At 40.1% G+C, this 22,334-nt stretch overlaps 1 protein-coding gene across 1 annotated transcript in view; it reads left to right on the plus strand.

The window, feature by feature from the left end:
* The window catches only part of rerg (RAS-like, estrogen-regulated, growth inhibitor), a 71,082-nt gene extending 49,047 nt beyond the window's left edge, over nt 1-22,035 (plus strand). Inside the window, exons 3-5 of the mRNA XM_072454983.1 lie at nt 6,138-6,194; nt 19,944-20,017; nt 21,523-22,035. Of these exons, the coding sequence (XP_072311084.1) occupies nt 6,138-6,194; nt 19,944-20,017; nt 21,523-21,933 (542 nt within the window). The 3' untranslated portion in view covers nt 21,934-22,035. The remainder of the gene's footprint in view (nt 1-6,137; nt 6,195-19,943; nt 20,018-21,522) is intronic.
* The last annotated feature ends 299 nt before the right edge of the window (nt 22,036-22,334 follow it).

Below are 22,334 nucleotides of genomic sequence, written 5' to 3' on the forward strand. Positions count from 1 at the left end.
TATTGCACACGGCTGCAGACTGATCATCTCACAAAGTCCTGATTTCCCTGCAGTGATGTGCTCAGCTCCGGTGAATGTCGCGAGCCGCTCTGACAAAGCTCCTCGCTCTTTTCCCGCGTGTACAGTTACTTCTAATGAGGCCGGACTTCACACCCCATTGGGCGCCATGTTTACCTGGAATTTGGGCCACCGCGCTCAGCTGCTGGGCTTGAAAAGGCAACGAGAAGCGAAAAATGGGGCAAAAATGGACAATTCAAATGTCTTCTTCAGTTGCTTCTGCTATTTAAAAGAGCAATAATGGCGGTTCAATTGTCTTTAAAACCCAGACAGGCTTTGATTAAAAAGCTAAGTTCTGTTAAATGTTGTGATGAAAGGTTTAAAGGTCAACTCAGAAATGGAGACGTCAAGATTTTTTATAGGTGATCGTCAATAATTGTAATTGTGCAGCGAAATTAAGTCATTTCAGTTAAATCCATGCTGTAAAAAGTAAACCAAAATGCACTTTACTTTATCATTCAGACAGTTTGATTTCATAAAGCTGGCCACATATTTGAGGGATTTTAACATATTTGACAACAGGAATGAAAGAAAAAATGGTTATTTGGTTATGATGCAAATAACTGTGAAATTATTGTTCAAATCGTAACACAATATTTTAAGTTGTCACATCCCTTTTCAGTAAATAATCCCCCAATTGGCTCAAGATGAAGGGCAGCCATGTAAATCATATCAATAGAGAAGTGAATTACTTTGAAGACATTGTTGAAGGTTATTTCATTGTTGTGTTTGGAAAGTGAGCTCTTGCCTAAAAGTGTGATTTGAGGCATGAAATATAATATGCCTCAAAACACAATGAACTGTCCAGCTATCAGGTATTTAGTATTAAACAGTAACACAACATAGATCAGAATTATTACTGTTATACCACGATGTTGATCTAAAATGACTTAGCAATAGAAACAGGTCTATTGACAGGTCTATGAAGCCCCGCCTCCTCATAAAGAGGCTTTATTGTCCCTGGGGAAATGTGTCCTCTGCATCTGACCTGTCCTTCTGTGCAGCGCCCGGGACACATCTCCAGAGATTTGTACTACCCTCGGACTACCTTTGCTGGAGGAGAAAAGTATTAAAGAATGAAAAGGTGTTCGGCCACACTCAAACGAAGCAAAGAACAATTGCTGTGTAGTTCTTAGTTTTTCCACAATGTCAATTTGTAATATTATGGAAATTGTGCATCTTCACTCTTATTCTGTATCAAGAAAGATAAACCACAGTCGACTCTACTGACAGTAACAGAGCGCACAGATAAATGATGAATAGTATTTATCCTCTATCCCTGAGTGACTGTGAAACGCTGCCAACAGTTTGACCCCAACTCCTCAGCAGTGAAATGAAACGTGCAGCACTCAGAGGCAAGCAGAACAGCTTTCCTTTCAGCGTTCTTGTCGTAGATAATATACCCAGAAACAGGCCTCACTGAGATGGATGATGTTTCACTGCAATTCAAAAGCAAGAGTCGTTTCCCCATTGTGTCCACGAAACAAGCAGAAACCAAGTGCACTGACAGCAATACCACTCAGGAGCACTGAAAAGCACTCAACCGCACAACAGCTCTCCAACGTGACAATATTTAGAGAAAAAGTGTGGAGAGTGTGTGATAAAGCATCATTTAAAGTGTCACTCTGTGGTTTCAAATGCTGTTGTGGAAATGAATTAGTCTCGGTTTGCTTTTTGGATTGCCAAATGATGGTGCTTATTGAAAATGGAATTGAACTAATTGAACAAGCAATTGTAGATTTCTCGATTTAGTCCTTGCACTTTAGCGAAATCACAGAAAAACCTTTGAACAGATACAGGAAAAAGGTAGAATGGGGCGGCTTTACTGCAAAATTTGGAGACTGGATATTTGGTGGTAGAGATGTCGTCTTATAATCTAATGGTCGGCGCGTCAATCGTGGCTCAAACTCCCATGTTCTTGTTGTATTCCCGGACAAGACACTTCACTGACAACTTTGTAGCTATAATTTCTAATGATAAACCGCTATCATACTGAACATACAACCAGACTTTTGGCAAACATAGATAAGCGACAACTCATTTACCGGTACGTGGAGCATTTGATTTTCAGTTGTGTTACAAAAATAAACATGTAGAAACTCTGGTAGTTTTTACTTTCACTTTGATGCAGCCGACCAAAACACCTCGTGCTAGTTTTCAATGGATGGACCGTAGTTTGTCGTCTCTGCCGATCTAAAAGGGGCGAGTACACGTCCCAACACATGTGTGACATTTACCTGGCTGTTTCGTACCCCGTGCCCCTCCTGTCTTTGCCGGACGGCGCCGTCACATGCAGCAGATGCGTTTGTTAGTTTGTCATCTTTCAGCATCGACACTGCAATCGTACTTCTCAGGTTTGAATCCATTTTTAAAAATCGGTTTGAATTGGACTGAGCCAGTTATCCGGTTTCCCCGGCATGCGTGCGAGCGTTGTGATGACTGCGTGGATACATGAAAACCCAATTCAAAGCATGTAACATTTTCAAAAAGCACTTTATGAAGCAAAATGTGAAACAACATTTTGCACATGCTTTAACAGCATTTACCAAACAATAAAATCAAACAAATTCATCAATTGTTTACGCTACTTGTTTGTGAAATTCAACCAACTTTCTTATGTATACACCAAGTGCATTTATGTCAAATATAATTAAAATTGTAATCATTATTTTTGGGGGATTTAGAGGATTTACGTGGACAATAGCAGAAAGAAAAGGCATGTGATGCATTAATTGTATTTTTGATGACTGCTCCATTTATTCTGTGTTTGACATGTAAATACAGTGTTTCTGAGTGCATTTCTGCATACTGCTGCTGCAACTCCTGTGTGCTTGTGAGTGCAGTTTGGATCAGATGTGACTGTAAAATCCTAGAGATACTTAAGTGTCGACTTATCACTGCACAATCATTTTCTTTAGTGGACGACAGCCCTACACTCCTTAAACTTATAGCATGTTTTTCCTACCTGTGAAGGCAAATAATCACAGATTTCCATGCTGACTCTTGAGTTGACATTTAAAATACTTTTTACTTTCTTTTTGGCGGACGTAATCGCAGCTTGGGTGTTTGCCTGGAGCAAAGCTGGTTCTATATCTGGCCCTGTGTGCTGCCGGCTTCCTCCTCATTGGTCTTAAATGAGTGGGCCCTTGACGTATTGAAGGCCACTACTGTTGCTGCTGCTGCTGCCGTGTTGAGATAAAGGGACTGAACACTTTCCCTCCCGTGGTGACTGCCGGGGTGTAAAAGGAGAGTGATGCCCCTGTGGGTAATTGTATTAGACCAGAGTTAAACTGACTGTTAAGCTGCACTGACTTAAAAGGACAGAGAGGGAGTCTTATTCTACCTGCGGAGGAGGTGGTTAGTTATTCACGAATATACACGTCATGCTATTAAGGATTTTTGTTTTACTCCAGAAATAGACGGATGAATTGACAGCAAATGGAACTGGACTAATTGGATTGGATGAAAAAGGATGTGAGTCATGGATGGCATTTTGAGTTTTTTGACATGAAAGAATATTGAGAAATATTCACTGAGGACCATTCATCCTGCTGACAGTATACAGACGACTCGGAATTCCTCCACTTTCTGTGAACACATCCTTTTTCTTAAAAAACATAGCTTTGGATCAAAAGAAAATTATTTCACCCAAAAAGTAATAAATAAATGCTGCTATAAGGACTTTGCTTTTATCAACAACATCAAAAACCAAGGGGGTCATGAACACATTTTATAGCAGCAAAAGGACAATTTAATGCATTTTATTCATATATTTAAAAAATGTTAACCTTTATTTATACAGGTAGGTCAATTTGAGAGTCATTTCTCATTTACAGCAAAGACCTGGTCAAGAGCAGAGCAACAATGCATATTTGAGCTACATCCTAAAGCATCAAAACTACACCTGGTGCAATTTATTTATGACAGCGTCAGAAACCTACAGAAATAACCAAAGCTGAGTAATGTGGGGCTGTTTGAATTGCTGCTGATTTGTGTCCATGAGTGCTGTTCGGTCCTGTTGAGACAATCTAAAACTGCTATGGTCCAGCCTCGTTTTTTGTACTAATGATTGCCCTTAAATCACAACATGCTGGTGGTTCAATACAGCTGTAATTTGGGGACTGAGGCACACAGAGCGGGCAATGCCAGTGTAATTGTGTCTGGGAATAGGGGATCAACAGTAGAGCGTGGCAGATCAGTTCTTGGTGGTAAACCATTAGGCGTGTGAGTCAGGGGCACTTCTGGGCAGCAAATTTAAGCACTATCAAACCTGCTGGTGCTAAAGAGAAGTCTAACTATTCTAACTATACAGAACCTGAAAATGTCTCACCAGTTGTTCTAGAATAAATTATTAGAGCATTACTATAAAAGAAAAGTTCAGTATCTAACGTGGTCGGCTCCACCATCAGTGTAGCTGCTTATCTGTGCCTTAGCTGGTCCTGGACATATGTTGAGCTCAGTGCCAGCTCGGCATGTCACGATTATTCAGTTAATCGATAATTGTGATCATTTAGGTCTCAATATAATCGTAAGAGCCAAAAGCAAAGAAATCATGAAAATCGTATGTAGCATTTATTTTATTTTATTAATTCTCCCAAAAAATGTCAAACTACATGTAAAGTACTTTTTCATCTGTTTATGTGACAATATCATTACTTTCTCCATTCAGAAGGTTGGATTTCATAAAGCTAGACTCGTGAAAGAAAGCAAATAAAGGATTTTACTGTTTGGTCGATCGTGAATAAGCATAAAATGGTGATGTTACACTAAAACCTGATATTGTGACATCCTTCATTTGATTCCTGGCTTTCATAATTTGATGGATGCCTCTGCCACTCTTATTCCATAATTTCACTGAACTTCCCTTTTGAATAATGTTTAGTTTCACACTTGTCTGTGTGGAAACTGTGGTCATCAATTGAGCCTTTTTGTTAAATGAAGACCCTCCCTAAGTCATATTGAGCAGCAGTGGGTCAATAAATAAAATTTTTCCCAACTAGAAAAATGTTGTTGTCTGACGTTACGCTTCTACCAGTTCATACTGACGTTGTGTCCTTGGGCAAGACACTTTGCCCTCCTTCCTGTGTACTCTGAAGTGTATTTGTGAATGGGTGCATGGTCCCTTGACGGTTCATCTTGATTTTATGTGATTTAAGCAGATGTGGGTTGAGTAGCCTGAATGTGTACTTAAGTAAGAGTAATGTTACTTTAAAATACCGTAGTGTTTCTCAGGTAAATACTTGTGGCACAAATAATGACTCCAGTAAGACTGAAAAAGTATTTGGAGAAACTTATACATGAGTACTGAGTAACAGTTTGGGTGTAAAATGCATTTAAAGTATGATTTATGATTTCAGTTCATGCAATCGATCAGACAAAACATTAAATAATGGAACAGATCCTGGTATTGCCAAAGAACAGACACAAACAAATCATATCTGAAGGGAATTGTATTGTTGCTTCAAACTAAATATTACTCTTACTCTTACTCTTACAGACTCTTACTCTTACTCTTACAGACTCTTACTCTTACTCTTACACTTAAAGTAAAGTGTCAGAAAGCTCCTCTGAAAAGAACAATTTCTTCAAAAAGTTACTCCAGTAAATATAACACTTCTAGACACAGAGAATTAAAAAAGGTCAAATTGCCAATCAGCATTTTCTACTCCAAAAATTGTACTGGGATGAAGTAATTAAAACAAAACGTATTACATATATATTGCTCATTTTCCGCATAGCAAAGAAATGGATACTTTGGATATGGATAATATGGATAATTTATAATATTGTCAATTCTTTTTGATCTATGGCTGGTGATCAAACGGGCATTAGCATTTAGATGAAAGTGTAAAAAGCACGCCATCTGCTCCTGAAAGCCATTAGGCGAGACGTGCTGTCGGTTATTATTAAGACCGTTGACTTTTCCCTTGTATGGAAATTAGCACAGCGGACCAAATACTTACGCAGCATGATAAAAAGCTTGTCCGTCCAAATCTCTTCAGGAAATTGGGAGACTTAGCTCATTTCTTGCCCTTGCTCTCCTCATATCCTGAACATATTTGCTTTGTTGTTCTCCGCAGCTCTGGTGGTGAGATTTCTGACCAGACGCTTCATCTGGGAGTACGACCCCACCCTCGGTAAGGCAAACATGTTTTCTTCATATTTTCTTTTCCTTTTAAGTTAATGCAGGTACTTTGCCCTGGGATTTTGACTATAGTAACTTTGAAAGTCCTTCGTACAACATTGATTCAACTTCATTAAACATGTAAGTCAAGGTATAGATGCTTTAAAAACATTCTAAAGTCTGGAATGGAGGCAAAAGTAATTTGTTTCAAAGGGAAATTTCTTGTTTATTTAATAGGAGATTATGATAAACCCTAGAATTTTTGTTTTACTTGAAAAATACCTACAACAATAGATTTTCATTATATCTGTAGATCTATTACATGCTTTATATTTTCATCCTTTTTTCCATTCTTTGTAATAGAAAAGCAAACTAACAGACATTTCTACCCTGGAAATTCAAAACTGCTGCTTCTTTTTTGTTAAATACACACATAAATACATAATACCATTAGAATTTGTATCTAATATGTTCTACTTCATTTTACCCCCAGTCGCCTCCGTTCTGGAATTTGGAACATTCTGATGACATAATAAAGTTTTAAAGGGTCTATAGTTGGTCCTAATTCAAAGGCATAGTTAAAAGAGCACTGTGTACCTTTATTAGTTGTATAATATTAAGTTATATATTATGATGAAACCAAGTAAAGGAATTTGACATATAATAGTGTAAAAACTACTGAGCTCAGTCCAAACATAGAGACAGTTACAGCTTCAACACGACAGCGTTTGCACTGCTGCTGCTACAGTGTGTTTAGTGGTTTGGGGTTTGTTGAAAACAACGGCTTCTGGCTGTTACATTTATTGACACTAACAAGAACAAAAATCTAAGCGACTCAGTCCTTAGAGTGCAACTCAGTTTTGAGTTTTGATCAATGATGCTTAACAATTACACCCACAAGACCTTTGGGCTTTTCTGTTTAGAGACCTGCACAAACTCACTTCTCTAAGCGCTCCTTTGAGGTGTCTCTTTCTCTCATCGGGTGCAAACAGCAAGCAGTGGACTGGATTTAGGAGCAGACTTGCATAAAACAGATGCATGATTGAGGCCACTGGCTTTGGCGTTCCAAGCTACAACATGTTGTTTATTTGATGACGACCTCATATTCAAGAGCAAATTAATTAAACTAGATGTGCAAATGCAGCGACACATAGAAGAGCACGTCGGGAAGTCAAACTCATCAAGGGGTACAAGGGTAAGGGGTGAGCAGGAGTTTGTACAAGAGGAGTGAGCATGGGTTGGTACAAGAGGAGTGAGCAGGGGTTTGTACAAGAGGAGTGAGCAGGAGTTTGTACAAGAGGAGTGAGCATGGGTTGGTACAAGAGGAGTGAGCAGGGGTTTGTACAAGAGGAGTGAGCAGGAGTTTGTACAAGAGGAGTGAGCAGGAGTTTGTACAAGAGGAGTGAGCAGGGGTTTGTACGAGAGGAGTGAGCAGGAGTTTGTACAAGAGGAGTGAGCAGGAGTTTGTACAAGAGGAGTGAGCAGGGGTTTGTACGAGAGGAGTGAGCAGGAGTTTGTACAAGAGGAGTGAGCAGGAGTTTGTACAAGAGGAGTGAGCAGGGGTTTGTACAAGAGGAGTGAGCAGGGGTTTGTACAAGAGGAGTGAGCAGGAGTTTGTACAAGAGGAGTGAGCAGGGGTTTGTACAAGAGGAGTGAGCAGGAGTTTGTACAAGAGGAGTGAGCAGGGGTTTGTACAAGAGGAGTGAGCAGGAGTTTGTACAAGAGGAGTGAGCAGGAGTTTGTACAAGAGGAGTGAGCAGGAGTTTGTACAAGAGGAGTGAGCAGGAGTTTGTACAAGAGGAGTGAGCAGGAGTTTGTACAAGAGGAGTGAGCAGGAGTTTGTACAAGAGGAGTGAGCAGGGGTTTGTACAAGAGGAGTGAGCAGGGGTTTGTACAAGAGGAGTGAGCAGGAGTTTGTACAAGAGGAGTGAGCAGGAGTTTGTACAAGAGGAGTGAGCAGGGGTTTGTACAAGAGGAGTGAGCAGGGGTTTGTACAAGAGGAGTGAGCAGGAGTTTGTACAAGAGGAGTGAGCAGGGGTTTGTACGAGAGGAGTGAGCAGGAGTTTGTACAAGAGGAGTGAGCAGGAGTTTGTACAAGAGGAGTGAGCAGGGGTTTGTACAAGAGGAGTGAGCAGGAGTTTGTACAAGAGGAGTGAGCAGGAGTTTGTACAAGAGGAGTGAGCAGGAGTTTGTACAAGAGGAGTGAGCAGGAGTTTGTACAAGAGGAGTGAGCAGGGGTTTGTACAAGAGGAGTGAGCAGGAGTTTGTACAAGAGGAGTGAGCAGGGGTTTGTACAAGAGGAGTGAGCAGGAGTTTGTACAAGAGGAGTGAGCAGGGGTTTGTACAAGAGGAGTGAGCAGGAGTTTGTACAAGAGGAGTGAGCAGGGGTTTGTACAAGAGGAGTGAGCAGGAGTTTGTACAAGAGGAGTGAGCAGGAGTTTGTACAAGAGGAGTGAGCAGGAGTTTGTACAAGAGGAGTGAGCAGGGGTTTGTACAAGAGGAGTGAGCAGGAGTTTGTACAAGAGGAGTGAGCAGGGGTTTGTACAAGAGGAGTGAGCAGGGGTTTGTACAAGAGGAGTGAGCAGGAGTTTGTACAAGAGGAGTGAGCAGGGGTTTGTACAAGAGGAGTGAGCAGGAGTTTGTACAAGAGGAGTGAGCAGGGGTTTGTACAAGAGGAGTGAGCAGGAGTTTGTACAAGAGGAGTGAGCAGGAGTTTGTACAAGAGGAGTGAGCAGAAGTTTGTACAAGAGGAGTGAGCAGGAGTTTGTACAAGAGGAGTGAGCAGGGGTTTGTACACGAGGAGTGAGCAGGGGTTTGTACAAGAGGAGTGAGCAGGAGTTTGTACAAGAAGAGTGAGCAGGAGTTTGTACAAGAGGAGTGAGCAGGAGTTTGTACAAGAGGAGTGAGCAGGGGTTTGTACAAGAGGAGTGAGCAGGAGTTTGTACAAGAGGAGTGAGCAGGGGTTTGTACACGAGGAGTGAGCAGGAGTTTGTACAAGAGGAGTGAGCAGGAGTTTGTACAAGAGGAGTGAGCAGGGGTTTGTACAAGAGGAGTGAGCAGGAGTTTGTACAAGAGGAGTGAGCAGGAGTTTGTACAAGAGGAGTGAGCAGGAGTTTGTACAAGAGGAGTGAGCAGGGGTTTGTACAAGAGGAGTGAGCAGGAGTTTGTACAAGAGGAGTGAGCAGGGGTTTGTACACGAGGAGTGAGCAGGAGTTTGTACAAGAGGAGTGAGCAGGAGTTTGTACAAGAGGAGTGAGCAGGGGTTTGTACAAGAGGAGTGAGCAGGAGTTTGTACAAGAGGAGTGAGCAGGAGTTTGTACAAGAGGAGTGAGCAGGAGTTTGTACAAGAGGAGTGAGCAGGAGTTTGTACAAGAGGAGTGAGCAGGGGTTTGTACAAGAGGAGTGAGCAGGGGTTTGTACAAGAGGAGTGAGCAGGGGTTTGTACAAGAGGAGTGAGCAGGAGTTTGTACAAGAGGAGTGAGCAGAAGTTTGTACAAGAGGAGTGAGCAGGGGTTTGTACAAGAGGAGTGAGCAGGAGTTTGTACAAGAGGAGTGAGCAGGGGTTTGTACAAGAGGAGTGAGCAGGGGTTTGTACAAGAGGAGTGAGCAGGAGTTTGTACAAGAGGAGTGAGCAGGAGTTTGTACGAGAGGAGTGAGCAGGAGTTTGTACAAGAGGAGTGAGCAGGGGTTTGTACAAGAGGAGTGAGCAGGGGTTTGTACAAGAGGAGTGAGCAGGGGTTTGTACAAGAGGAGTGAGCAGGGGTTTGTACAAGAGGAGTGAGCAGGGGTTTGTACAAGAGGAGTGAGCAGGAGTTTGTACAAGAGGAGTGAGCAGGGGTTTGTACAAGAGGAGTGAGCAGGAGTTTGTACAAGAGGAGTGAGCAGGGGTTTGTACAAGAGGAGTGAGCAGGAGTTTGTACAAGAGGAGTGAGCAGGAGTTTGTACAAGAGGAGTGAGCAGGGGTTTGTACAAGAGGAGTGAGCAGGAGTTTGTACAAGAGGAGTGAGCAGGAGTTTGTACAAGAGGAGTGAGCAGGGGTTTGTACAAGAGGAGTGAGCAGGGGTTTGTACAAGAGGAGTGAGCAGGAGTTTGTACAAGAGGAGTGAGCAGGAGTTTGTACAAGAGGAGTGAGCAGGAGTTTGTACAAGAGGAGTGAGCAGGAGTTTGTACAAGAGGAGTGAGCAGGAGTTTGTACAAGAGGAGTGAGCAGGGGTTTGTACACGAGGAGTGAGCAGGAGTTTGTACAAGAGGAGTGAGCAGGAGTTTGTACAAGAGGAGTGAGCAGGGGTTTGTACAAGAGGAGTGAGCAGGGGTTTGTACAAGAGGAGTGAGCAGGAGTTTGTACAAGAGGAGTGAGCAGGGGTTTGTACAAGAGGAGTGAGCAGGGGTTTGTACAAGAGGAGTGAGCAGGAGTTTGTACAAGAGGAGTGAGCAGGGGTTTGTACAAGAGGAGTGAGCAGGAGTTTGTACAAGAGGAGTGAGCAGGGGTTTGTACAAGAGGAGTGAGCAGGGGTTTGTACAAGAGGAGTGAGCAGGGGTTTGTACAAGAGGAGTGAGCAGGGGTTTGTACAAGAGGAGTGAGCAGGAGTTTGTACAAGAGGAGTGAGCAGGAGTTTGTACAAGAGGAGTGAGCAGGGGTTGGTTCAATGGGAGTGAGCAGGAGTTTGTACAAGAGGAGTGAGCAGGGGTTTGTACAAGAGGAGTGAGCAGGGGTTTGTACAAGAGGAGTGAGCAGGAGTTTGTACAAGAGGAGTGAGCAGGAGTTTGTACAAGAGGAGTGAGCAGGGGTTGGTTCAATGGGAGTGATGAAATGTAGATCTAAACTTCATCAGAAACATGAAATTATGTCTGATTTTCTCCCAGACCCTCCAGACCCTCCTTCCCCAAAACAAAAATGTGACTTTAATTAAATTCCTTTATAACCATGTTAATGGTGAAGACACAGAAAAATTTAGTGAAAAGCAGTTTTTTCTACCATTAAATCTCTGACCGTCAAAAGTGTCTTTACTAAGTCTGTTCTGCTGCTCCATAAGAATCCACTGTTTTCATAGAAATCCAGTCTGTATTTTCTCTCATGCTTGATCCAGTTTGTGTTTTTCAAACATGACTGAGGCAGAAACTGTCCCAGTTCAAGAGTCAGATGGACTAGAGTGAGTGGATGGGATTGAAATCTATATTAAGACTTATGGGTAATTTGTGCTTGACAAAGTGAAGCCCGGCAGTTTAGATAAAACTGTTTATTTGTATCACAGATGAATGAAGTTGTGCATGTGCAGCAGCAGTTAGTGGATGAAAAGTGCACTTAATTGCATCAGTGTTTAAGAAGATGTGCAGAAAACAATTCATTCATTCATTTATTTTCTTTGAGTACTTGGATTTAATTCATGCAGAAAAGGCAGGAATATGAAATTTGAAATTAAATGAACTATGAAGTTTTCCTTATAGTTTATAAGACCTTTTATAAACTTTTTTCAAGTATCAATGCAAATTAAAATATCAATGCAAATTGATATAGATCTATAGTTTGATGGTTGTTTGACTAACAACCATCAACCTATTATTTTCCTACAGTGTGCGCACGAGTATTGGCATAATTGCTCTTATGTTGTACAGCATTAAGTCAATACAATGTCCTTCTTCTGTTCCACTGTTAAACCCTGTATCTGGACACCCAACTCAATTAAGACAATTCCCTAAGTGAACATTCCCTAAATCAATCTTTCTTTTTATTGAATTGACAATTGCATGGCCACTTGCTCCTTGAAGTACATGTTTGTTTTCATTTCCCTTTAGACCTAAAATGCTGTGAGCTTTTTGTTCAAGTCAAATCTTTCTCTGTTGAAATCGATCTTGGTAATGCATTTGGAACACAAAAGGCTGTTGAGCTTCAACGACGAAGATGAAAGAATCTAAAAAAAAATTAAATTCTTCAGTCAACAGCTGGAAGGGCCATATACAGTTATTTTGTTGATACAGGTACAATTCTTGACAAGACAAACTGTATTTTGTCCGTTTACATCCAAAAACAAGGCTGTGGCGATGATAAAGAGCAGCGCTTCCATTTAATTAAACTGTCTGTCTGTGTACATGTCTGTGTACATGTCTGTGTACATGTCTGTGTACATGTCTGTGTACATGTCTGTGTACATGTTTGTGTACATGTCTGTGTACATGTCTGTGTACATGTCTGTGTACATGTCTGTGTACATGTTTGTGTACATGTCTGTGTACATGTCTGTGTACATGTCTGTGTACATGTTTGTGTACATGTCTGTGTACATGTCTGTGTACATGTCTGTGTACATGTTTGTGTACATGTCTGTGTACATGTCTGTGTACATGTCTGTGTACATGTCTGTGTACATGTTTGTGTACATGTTTGTGTACATGTTTGTGTACATGTTTGTGTACATGTCTGTGTACATGTCTGTGTACATGTTTGTGTACATGTACATGTCTGTGTACATGTTTGTGTACATGTCTGTGTACATGTTTGTGTACATGTCTGTGTACATGTCTGTGTACATGTCTGTGTACATGTTTGTGTACATGTCTGTGTACATGTTTGTGTACATGTTTGTGTACAAGTCTGTGTACATGTCTGTGTACATGTTTGTGTACATGTCTGTGTACATGTCTGTGTACATGTCTGTGTACATGTCTGTGTACATGTTTGTGTACATGTCTGTGTACATGTCTGTGTACATGTTTATTTACATGTCTGTGTACATGTCTGTGTACATGTCTGTGTACATGTATGTGTACATGTTTGTGTACATGTCTGTGTACATGTCTGTGTACATGTTTGTGTACATGTCTGTGTACATGTCTGTGTACATGTCTGTGTACATGTTTGTGTACATGTCTGTGTACATGTCTGTGTACATGTTTGTGTACATGTTTGTGTACATGTCTGTGTACATGTCTGTGTACATGTTTGTGTACATGTCTGTGTACATGTCTGTGTACATGTTTGTGTACATGTCTGTGTACATGTCTGTGTACATGTTTGTGTACATGTTTGTGTACATGTTTGTGTACATGTCTGTGTACATGTCTGTGTACATGTCTGTGTACATGTTTGTGTACATGTCTGTGTACATGTCTGTGTACATGTTTGTGTACATGTCTGTGTACATGTCTGTGTACATGTGTATGTGTACATGTATGTGTACATGTTTGTGTACATGTTTGTGTACATGTCTGTGTACATGTCTGTGTACATGTCTGTGTACATGTTTGTGTACATGTTTGTGTACATGTCTGTGTACATGTATGTGTACATGTTTGTGTACATGTCTGTGTACATGTTTGTGTACATGTCTGTGTACATGTCTTTGTACATGTTTGTGTACATGTACATGTCTGTGTACATGTCTGTGTACATGTTTGTGTACATGTCTGTGTACATGTTTGTGTACATGTCTGTGTACATGTCTGTGTACATGTCTGTGTACATGTTTGTGTACATGTCTGTGTACATGTCTGTGTACATGTCTGTGTACATGTCTGTGTACATGTTTGTGTACATGTCTGTGTACATGTCTGTGTACATGTCTGTGTACATGTCTGTGTACATGTTTGCTCTCAGAACTGCTTAAATGTTTACTGGAAAGAACCTCAATGCTACACAGTGTTGTTGTTGTTGTTGTTGTTGTTGAGTGCCCTAATCTCTTTGTCAATTTATATTTTGCTCACAATGGTAACTGTGAAGGTGAACGTCATGTTTTTGTATTTGCGCAGCATGTTTGTGTCTGTATAGATGTTATTTATGATACTACACTACAACTATATCTACTTGAAATCCAATTATTGCCTGTCTTAATTTCAAGTTCTAGCCTAACAATATTGTGGGGATTTTTTTTTTACAGTTTTTTCAGTGAAACATACTAAAAAATGAATGAGAAGAAAGAAGAGCAATTTGAACTGCCCTCTCAAGAAAATATATATTCAATTAAAATCTGCGACATGTGAAAACTCTTAACAGATATTCTCTTTGACTTTGTGACCTATTCAATGATTTACATATTGTTTTTCTATTAATATTTTTTTTAAATCATATTAATACGTTGCTGTTTCTTCTAAAAATCGTTCTACTTTGACTCATAGTTTTAGTTTTGAACCTCGATGATCACTATCAGCATTTCTTTCTTCTTTAAAGTAACCTTTTACTCTGCCTCTATACAGTTTACAGCAGTCTTGCAATGGAAAAAGCGAACTTCTCCAGGAGCTGCACATACCATACTTTCCATACCAACCCCACCACGTGCAGATTTAATTAGTAGAACAGCCACTTACAGTTTGCACCTACAGCTAATAATGCCACACTGACCTATGGAAAATGCTCCATTCATCTCCACACATACCATGAGAATGACATTTTACTATAGACAGCGCTGTGTTAATGCTGTTCAAGAGCTATAGCAACAACATGTCATTAGGGGCAGATGGTTACCAAGAGCCAGAAACATCGCATCACAATAGATAACTCAAGATACTCCGCTAAGGGCTTTGTCTGACCAATCACAGCGCTCGACTGTAATGAAGACCCTGTTATGAGAGCAGCTAAGTGCATGGTTTTAAATGCAGAGTGAAGGCTGCAATGAGCCGTCTACATACAAGATTCAAGTGTTGTTTAGCATTCATTACAACTGTAATTAGGCTATTGATGGTAAAGTGGTGTTTTTGTGAAGTCTAATTAGCCACATAAGACCTAGAGTAAAGCGGTAAAGTGTAATGCTGTATATGCGATCGCCTCACTGCTGCTGATGAAGTATCGAATGAAAGTACTAGACTAATTTCCCTAAAAGAGGACATGGTTAGTCCTCTCTGGATCGAATAAAGTTTGGGATGAAATGGAATGAAATGGGATAAAGCAGTACTCCTTTAAAGGCTGGTTGATATGGGAAAAAAGAGGTATGTCCTTCCCCAGTCTTGTCCCTGCTTTATGCTACGCTGTCCTAGCCAATAAAATCCTTTAAGAGAAATGTCAAAAAACATAGATGATGTCAGGTATACATAACAAAGTGCAGTGTTTAAAATTTAGTGTTGAAAGAACGAATAATCTCAGGGAAATTAGTTTGGAATGAAAACACGTGCGCGATACCGCTATTGGCAGAAACACGTGCGCATTACTATTGTCTGCAGAAACACGTGCAAGGCAAGTTTATTTGTAGAGCACAATTCTTACACAAAGCAATTCAAAGTGCTTCACACAACAGGACAAAAAAAAACATTAAAATCACAAAGACATGAGAGAAATCCCAAAACCTTAATTTCTATTCATTCAATTTGACTTTAATAATTTTGCTGACACGAATCATACATTTTTGTCCGTGCTCAGTGATCCGCCCGATGGAAACACTGGCAGACACTCCAGACACTCTTTCCCATATCTATTTGACATTGCTAGCATGACAGGCGTCTCCGGGATGGGCACATCGCTTTTGGATTGATTTTTTCCCATGTTTGACCGTCCCTAGACGTCAGCGCGCTATCTGCCTCTACACTCATCTGTGCTGAGCGTATGTATCTTTTACGACGCCTCCACCTTATGTATCTTAAAGCTTTTGTATCTTAAACGACGGACCCAGTCTCGCTTCCCCCCTGCGCATCACAGCTATCAGCAGAAAGCCACAACTCCTCTTCACAGCACGTTATTACTGCCACAGGATTGATCTTACGATATTTGGCCCAGCCCTGACCCCTTTGCTTTGATAGAGTTATGACCCCATAGAAAGAAAGAAGCCAATACAACTGAATGAGAAATTAAATGTTACGTTTTGTTTGGTATATTTTTACTTTATATTCCATTGCTTATCAAACTTCGAGCAAGCATTCTTTGGATTAAAAAAGGGTATATACCTTATACATTATGCATTCAATATTCGGTTTAAAACATTCAGTGCACTGGAATTCCATTTATTATAAAGGAAAAGCATGTTCCCAGAGACTGTAGGCATCAAAACAAAACACGCTGTTCTTTCCTGGCTGTGTTTGTGGTGCCACTTCTCTTTGGGCCTTCAGCCAAAACACGCTCTGGTAATGAGGTCCCAGTGAATTATGAACGGCTTTTATGTGTTCGTGTTCAGTCATTTTAGTGGGAGGAGGGATAGTACATCACTTTGGCACAACCTGCCCTCAGGAAGTGGACATAGACGGATGAGTGGCGGTTACAAACATGTAGAGAACGTGTAATATTCAATTATAATATTCAATTATAATAAAGAACTGAGAGATTTAAGTTAGTGACATAACAAGATGCAGAGTATAGTTCGATGGTGGGGAAACTCTAGGGTCCCAGTTAAGGCCAAATAGTTTCTGTGTGGTTTCTTTTTTCTCAAAACCTCTGAAAATGTGCAAGAAATAATGGATGAATGGAGCAATCGTTTTGGATTCAAAATAAAGCGCTGATTCTCTAATGATTATTTTATCAGTTGTCTATATTCAGCGATACATTCATTTGATCCGTCGACTATTCAAAATGATAGAGAAAACAGCTTAAGATCAAATATACCAAAATATTTATTCTTCTCATTTTGATTTAAAATTATAAAAAGTGTTATAGTCGGTTTATGCTCTGTAATATAATTATTGTCAAAACAGTCAGTGATTATTCCGATCAGCCCTATATTTATCTTATTCATTTACGATTCCAATCCAAATACCTGAAGTCATTTTACAAATTCATGCACTATTCATTATCTTTATAGTCAAAATGTTCTCCATGTGTTAAACCCTGCCCCTAAATCGCCCCGAAATATAATGACCAGAAGGATTTTATCTTAATTTAGATTGCAAGTTCATTTATTTCAAGCCAAAGCTTTAAAAGTAACATATACATCTGCATTTAAAGAATAATAAATAAATACAATCCTTTGCATTGATCTATATATATTGCTGTAAAACGTGTAATAAATGCCAACGTTGAAGACCACTTTCTACCACTGACACAATTACACTAAAGCATGATAATCCCAGTAAACCTGTTTCCAAACTAAACATAACACAAGCTGCAATAAATAAATAGGTAAAACTCAAAAGTATAGAAAGAAAATAAGAAAAAGGTCCCTACTAATGCAATTAAAGGGAATATACAATATTACTTTGATTTATTGAACAATGAAAAATTGCCTCTTGGCTAATTCTGGCATATTTACAGAAAAGGTTATTAATATGTCCCTGAAATAAATAAATGATTCAATACAATATTTATTGTGACATAATACAGCTCATAGCAGCAAACACAGTTGTGACAGACGTCTCTTGATCCCTGGAGTCACAGTTTGCTCCTCAGAGATGGAGCTTGTGCCTGAAGTGCTGCTGTTTTAAACTGCACAGACATTCTCCTGACATTCTCCTGACATTCTCTTCACCGTGAGGGACTCGTTTCTGTTTGACCTGAGGAGAAGACATTGTGACGATGGACGTGGCTCATTACTGTTTTAGCATCTGGATTTGTCCCTAGACATTTTGAGATCAGATGCAAAGACATTTTTATATTTTAGCTATGTATTTTGCTTTAACACTGGGGATGACACAATATCAAATGTTAGTGCTACAATTATTGTAAGAAGAAGAATTTTGTGATTATTCACTGTTACTCACTTTCATTCACATTGTCTCATAAGCCACCGTTGCCCTAGATTTGTAAATGATCAGCTTTATCAAATCAAACTTTCTGAATTATACAAATCCTTGATTCTACTTGATACTAAATGAAGTGTTATTTATCAAAAAGCTTTCTTTTCTTCTCTGTTTGCTTGAATATTGATTGTTGCTACATGAATAACCAGAGTATAGTGGAGGGAGATAGAGGTGGACTGTCCGTGAAATTGGGAGTTTATTTTTATCCCTTTGACTTTGAATTCTAAGACTTTTATCAAAATCATATGCCTTTGGGGGATTGTGTGCCTCCCTGTCCTCAGAAATGATCAAATCACATTTAGATTAAGAATATCTTGACAGAACAGGATGTATCGGTCATTCGTGGAAGAGCTTTCTTGTTCCTTTTTATTAATTCCACACTATGGGCTTGAAATGGAATAAAGTGTCCTCTCAGAATGTGTGCAGACAAGACGTGAGTTAGAAGAGCATTTTTTTTTGCATTTTTAGAGATTATACATTTTACACTGCAACGTATTTGAAATTTCCTAGATAATGTTTGTAAAATGCACATTCTGGTTTGCAATGCCAGTTGTCTTTATATTTGAAAAGGTTCTGCCTGAAACTAAACAAAACAATGACCATTATTTGACTTATTAAGGCATATACAAAGTTTCAAGGGGAATAGTAACTAAACTTTTATGAATAAAAAAATTAATGGGAAAGCAAGGGTAATTTTGTTTTGACAGACAAAGAATGAGAAAATATATATAAAATCAAATGGAGGAGCACAAAATCACATGTTTGGAAATAATTTCGTTGTAAAAATATCAGGTTTGTCATAACACCATATCGAAGTGCTCACCATGTTTTTGGGACTGTCCTGTTGCTCAAGAATATTGGATTGAGATCAATAAAACCCTGCAGACTGTTGTTGACATCTTCATCCCACTGTGTATTTGGGCCTCAAAACTCCTGCCGTGGACACAATCAGAGGAGATCTTTGAAGTATAACCCTGGCAACAGGAAAGAAGGCCATTACCAAAAACATGAATGATGCACACTGCGCCAACAATCCAGGACAAGACCCAAATTATAACAAATCCCTTTAGTGTTGGACTCAATTTGGAGCCACAGTTTAGACTTGTGTGTTTTACAAAAGGAAAAGCTCCGGTCACATGGGTCTTTGAGCTTAGCAACGAGGAAGGAAACGCACAGCATCACCTGGCGCACAAATGTTACATAATGGGTTAACGGAGGAGCGGACAAAGAAAACTATTGTTCTATTTGAAAGGCACATGCCGGGACTGACCTTGTGACAAATACTATTCCACATCATGCTTTTATTTCAATAAGCTGCTACTGAAATCATGTGTTTTTGCACAATTTATCTGAATGAAGGACAAATTCCTAAAGATGCTCCAAGGTCTTCTGTTTTAACAGTGTTTTCATATGATTTTTTCACACATGTTTTAATCCTTTGTAAACCATTTTTCATTAATTTAAATTTAAAACATGTCCATCCGACCTGACATTTAACTTTTCCGTCACATGCTTGTCTCCATGGACATCTTATTGCTTTGCCTGTGAAGTTCCACAGTATGGCATTAACTGTATCTCCATGGAAACAACCTGATGACCCCACCAGGCCAAGTTACAGATCAGATCTGTTGAAAGGCGAGCTCAGTCACACTAAGAATGGATGGTTTTTCAAGGTCTTTTTCAGCACTTATACACTTTCAATTTAACAAATGCAAATAAGTCCAATGCCATACTGTGGAACATTCCAGAAAAGCAATATCATTTCCGTGGAGACGAGCAGGTGGCAGACCCTCCTCCAGAATAGTGACACAGTACGCCTTTAAGAGATTATCTTGAAGGGCAAACTATACAGGAAAAGGGAAAAGTGTTTATTTGTCACTTTAATGCTGTTTGAACTTTGCGTTGCTGATCTCGAAACCATAACTTTTCTCTGAGCAACTTAAATTATTGTTTAAACAAAATCATTAAATCGACTGCATCTCAGTGAATGTGTAGTTTATGTTTGTGTCTGAACAAATCAACGGAAAACATAAATCGTGACATGTTCGGTTATTTTATAGGCCTATTATTTGCATAAAGATGATTCAAAAGTAACAAGTCCCCCTGTGTCTTATAGAGTCCACGTATCGGCATCAGGCCAACATTGACGATGAGGTGGTTACCATGGAGATCCTGGACACAGCAGGACAGGTGAGCCAAATTACACGTGTCTCCATATGATTAGCTCAAACACGCCCCGAGTCTGAACACATTTAGATCGACTGACTTTGACTCTCACACTACAATTACCTCATGGTTAGAATCATTCTGCCGCGGTCATGACCATCACAGCATGAAACATAAATCAGTCTAAATCAGGACTAACATCGTTTTAAAAATCAGGTTAAAAAGGTCAACATTATGGATTAAACCAGATATTAAGATTAAATTGACTCAACTTCATTGCTTTCTTATTTACATCGACAGTAAAAGGATTAAACAAAATGATTAAACCAGGACTTGATGAACCAGGAATAAAACATGATCTATGCCAGGATAAACCAGGTCCAAATTTGAGGACTAAACTAGCACTAATGAAGGGCTGTAGACCATTAGTTAAATAGTCAATAGTGTCTTGATTGACAGTTCTCATTGACAGTTTATCCACCACAGAAGGCATGTTGTGAGCTGTCTTGAGATTTAGGAGAGAATTTTGAGTTTAATACGATGATACACTATTTACTAGAAGTTGTCTATTTAAATGTTTGTAATTGTGTGATTTTCTGTAGCCTCGTGGTCTTGTCAGCTTGGCCACATACTCATGGTCAAATCATAGAAATAATTGAGAGCTTTTGCAGTACCACACTATTCCCATTTTAGTCGACTAATTGATAGAGCATGTCTTTAGTCAACCAAGAATTTATTCAATTTCTAGTCAACTACATTCTTGGAACTAAAGCAAGACTACAGTATATACAATATTACAATAACCAAGAATTAACCAAGAATAAACCTGGTCTATATGCGTGAAACCTGGTTAGCTAACCTGTCCTATAGCTACTGACCAAAGGAACTCTTCCTAAACCTTACTTAGTTGTGAAACAATATATTGTAAAAATAAAACATTATGCAACTCCAAGCCTCTTGTAAGTAAGTAAGTAAGTAAGTAAATTTTATTTGTATATCACCTTTCATAGACAGAAGTCACAAAGTGCTTCACAAAACACAGAATCAAACAATAAAAACACAAAAAACTTACAGCGAGCAATACATATACAACAATATACAGTCAAATCAGTCCGTGAAACAAAAGCAATTAAAAGTCTTGACTAAATAAAAAGGTTTTAAGCTGACCCTTAAAAGCAATAACTGAGTCCAGTGACCCTAGGGAGAACGGAAGATCGTTCCAGAGTCTGGGGGCAACAGCCTGGAAGAATCTGTCTCCTCTGGTCCGAAAACGGGTGTGAGGAACCAACACTAGTTTCTGATGTGCACCATTAGAAGAGACCCCATCGTCAGCTGTAGTATCTGCACCCCAGTTTGAGAACCCTTGCTCCGTTCCATTCATTTTGCCTGGTTCTCTTGGTGCGTTCCAGGCAAATGATAAACGGGACCTCTGAGCAGAAAAAAATGCCCTTTATGTTATTTACATAGTGACATATCATCATCTTGGACCTTGGTTACATTGTCTTATTTGTCTTGCCCATATGTTCCAGGAGGACATTCAGCAGAAGGAGGGCCACATGCGCTGGGGCGACGGCTTCATCCTGGTGTACGACATCACAGACCGGGGCAGCTTCGAGGAGGTGGCGCCCATCCGAACCCTTTTAGAGGAGGTCAAAAAACCCAAGAACGTCCCGCTGGTTTTAGTGGCCAACAAGTCTGACCTGGACCACATACGGCAGGTCAGCACGGAAGAGGGCGAGCGGCTGGCCTCGGAGATGGCGTGCGCCTTTTATGAGTGCTCGGCGTGCGCGGATGTCAGTGGCGGGGTGACGGAGGCCTTCCACGAGCTCTGCAGAGAAGTGAGGAGGCGCAAAGCGGTGCAGGGAAAGGCGCGGAGACGCAGCTCCACCACGCACGTCAAACAGGCCATCAACAAGATGCTCACCAAGATCAGCAGCTAGGACTGAGGCGAGAAGAGACACTGCAGGGTTCCCACTAAACAAACCAGGACAGGGCTGTTATTGTATCAGGGTTTTTGTAGTCCCAAATTTCATGATGGTTTCTTACAATGAGCTGCTTCTTTTGGGAGTTTACACCTCAATCGACAGGTAAATCACTCGCTCAGAGCGGACCGAGGTTGACTCATAGGTGTAGTGGGTGTGAAAAAGAAAAGCTGCGTAAAAACGCTGAACAAAAGCCATTTCTCGTAGGGTAATTATCGTAAGGGTAGACCAGGTTTTCCTTTGCAATTGTAATTTCCCTTTCCTTTACTTCTGCTGCCTAATTGCTGGTACATGCTGCAGCCCAAAGGTGTGTGTTTCAATGCTGTCCATGCATTTGATCCACCTTGTTGAATGTGTTA

Source organism: Eucyclogobius newberryi, unplaced genomic scaffold (genome assembly GCF_026437365.1).
Source record: "Eucyclogobius newberryi isolate DKJ021-1_F unplaced genomic scaffold, fEucNew1.0.hap1 SCAF_2, whole genome shotgun sequence".
In the NCBI taxonomy this organism is placed as follows: Eukaryota; Metazoa; Chordata; class Actinopteri; order Gobiiformes; family Gobiidae; genus Eucyclogobius; species Eucyclogobius newberryi.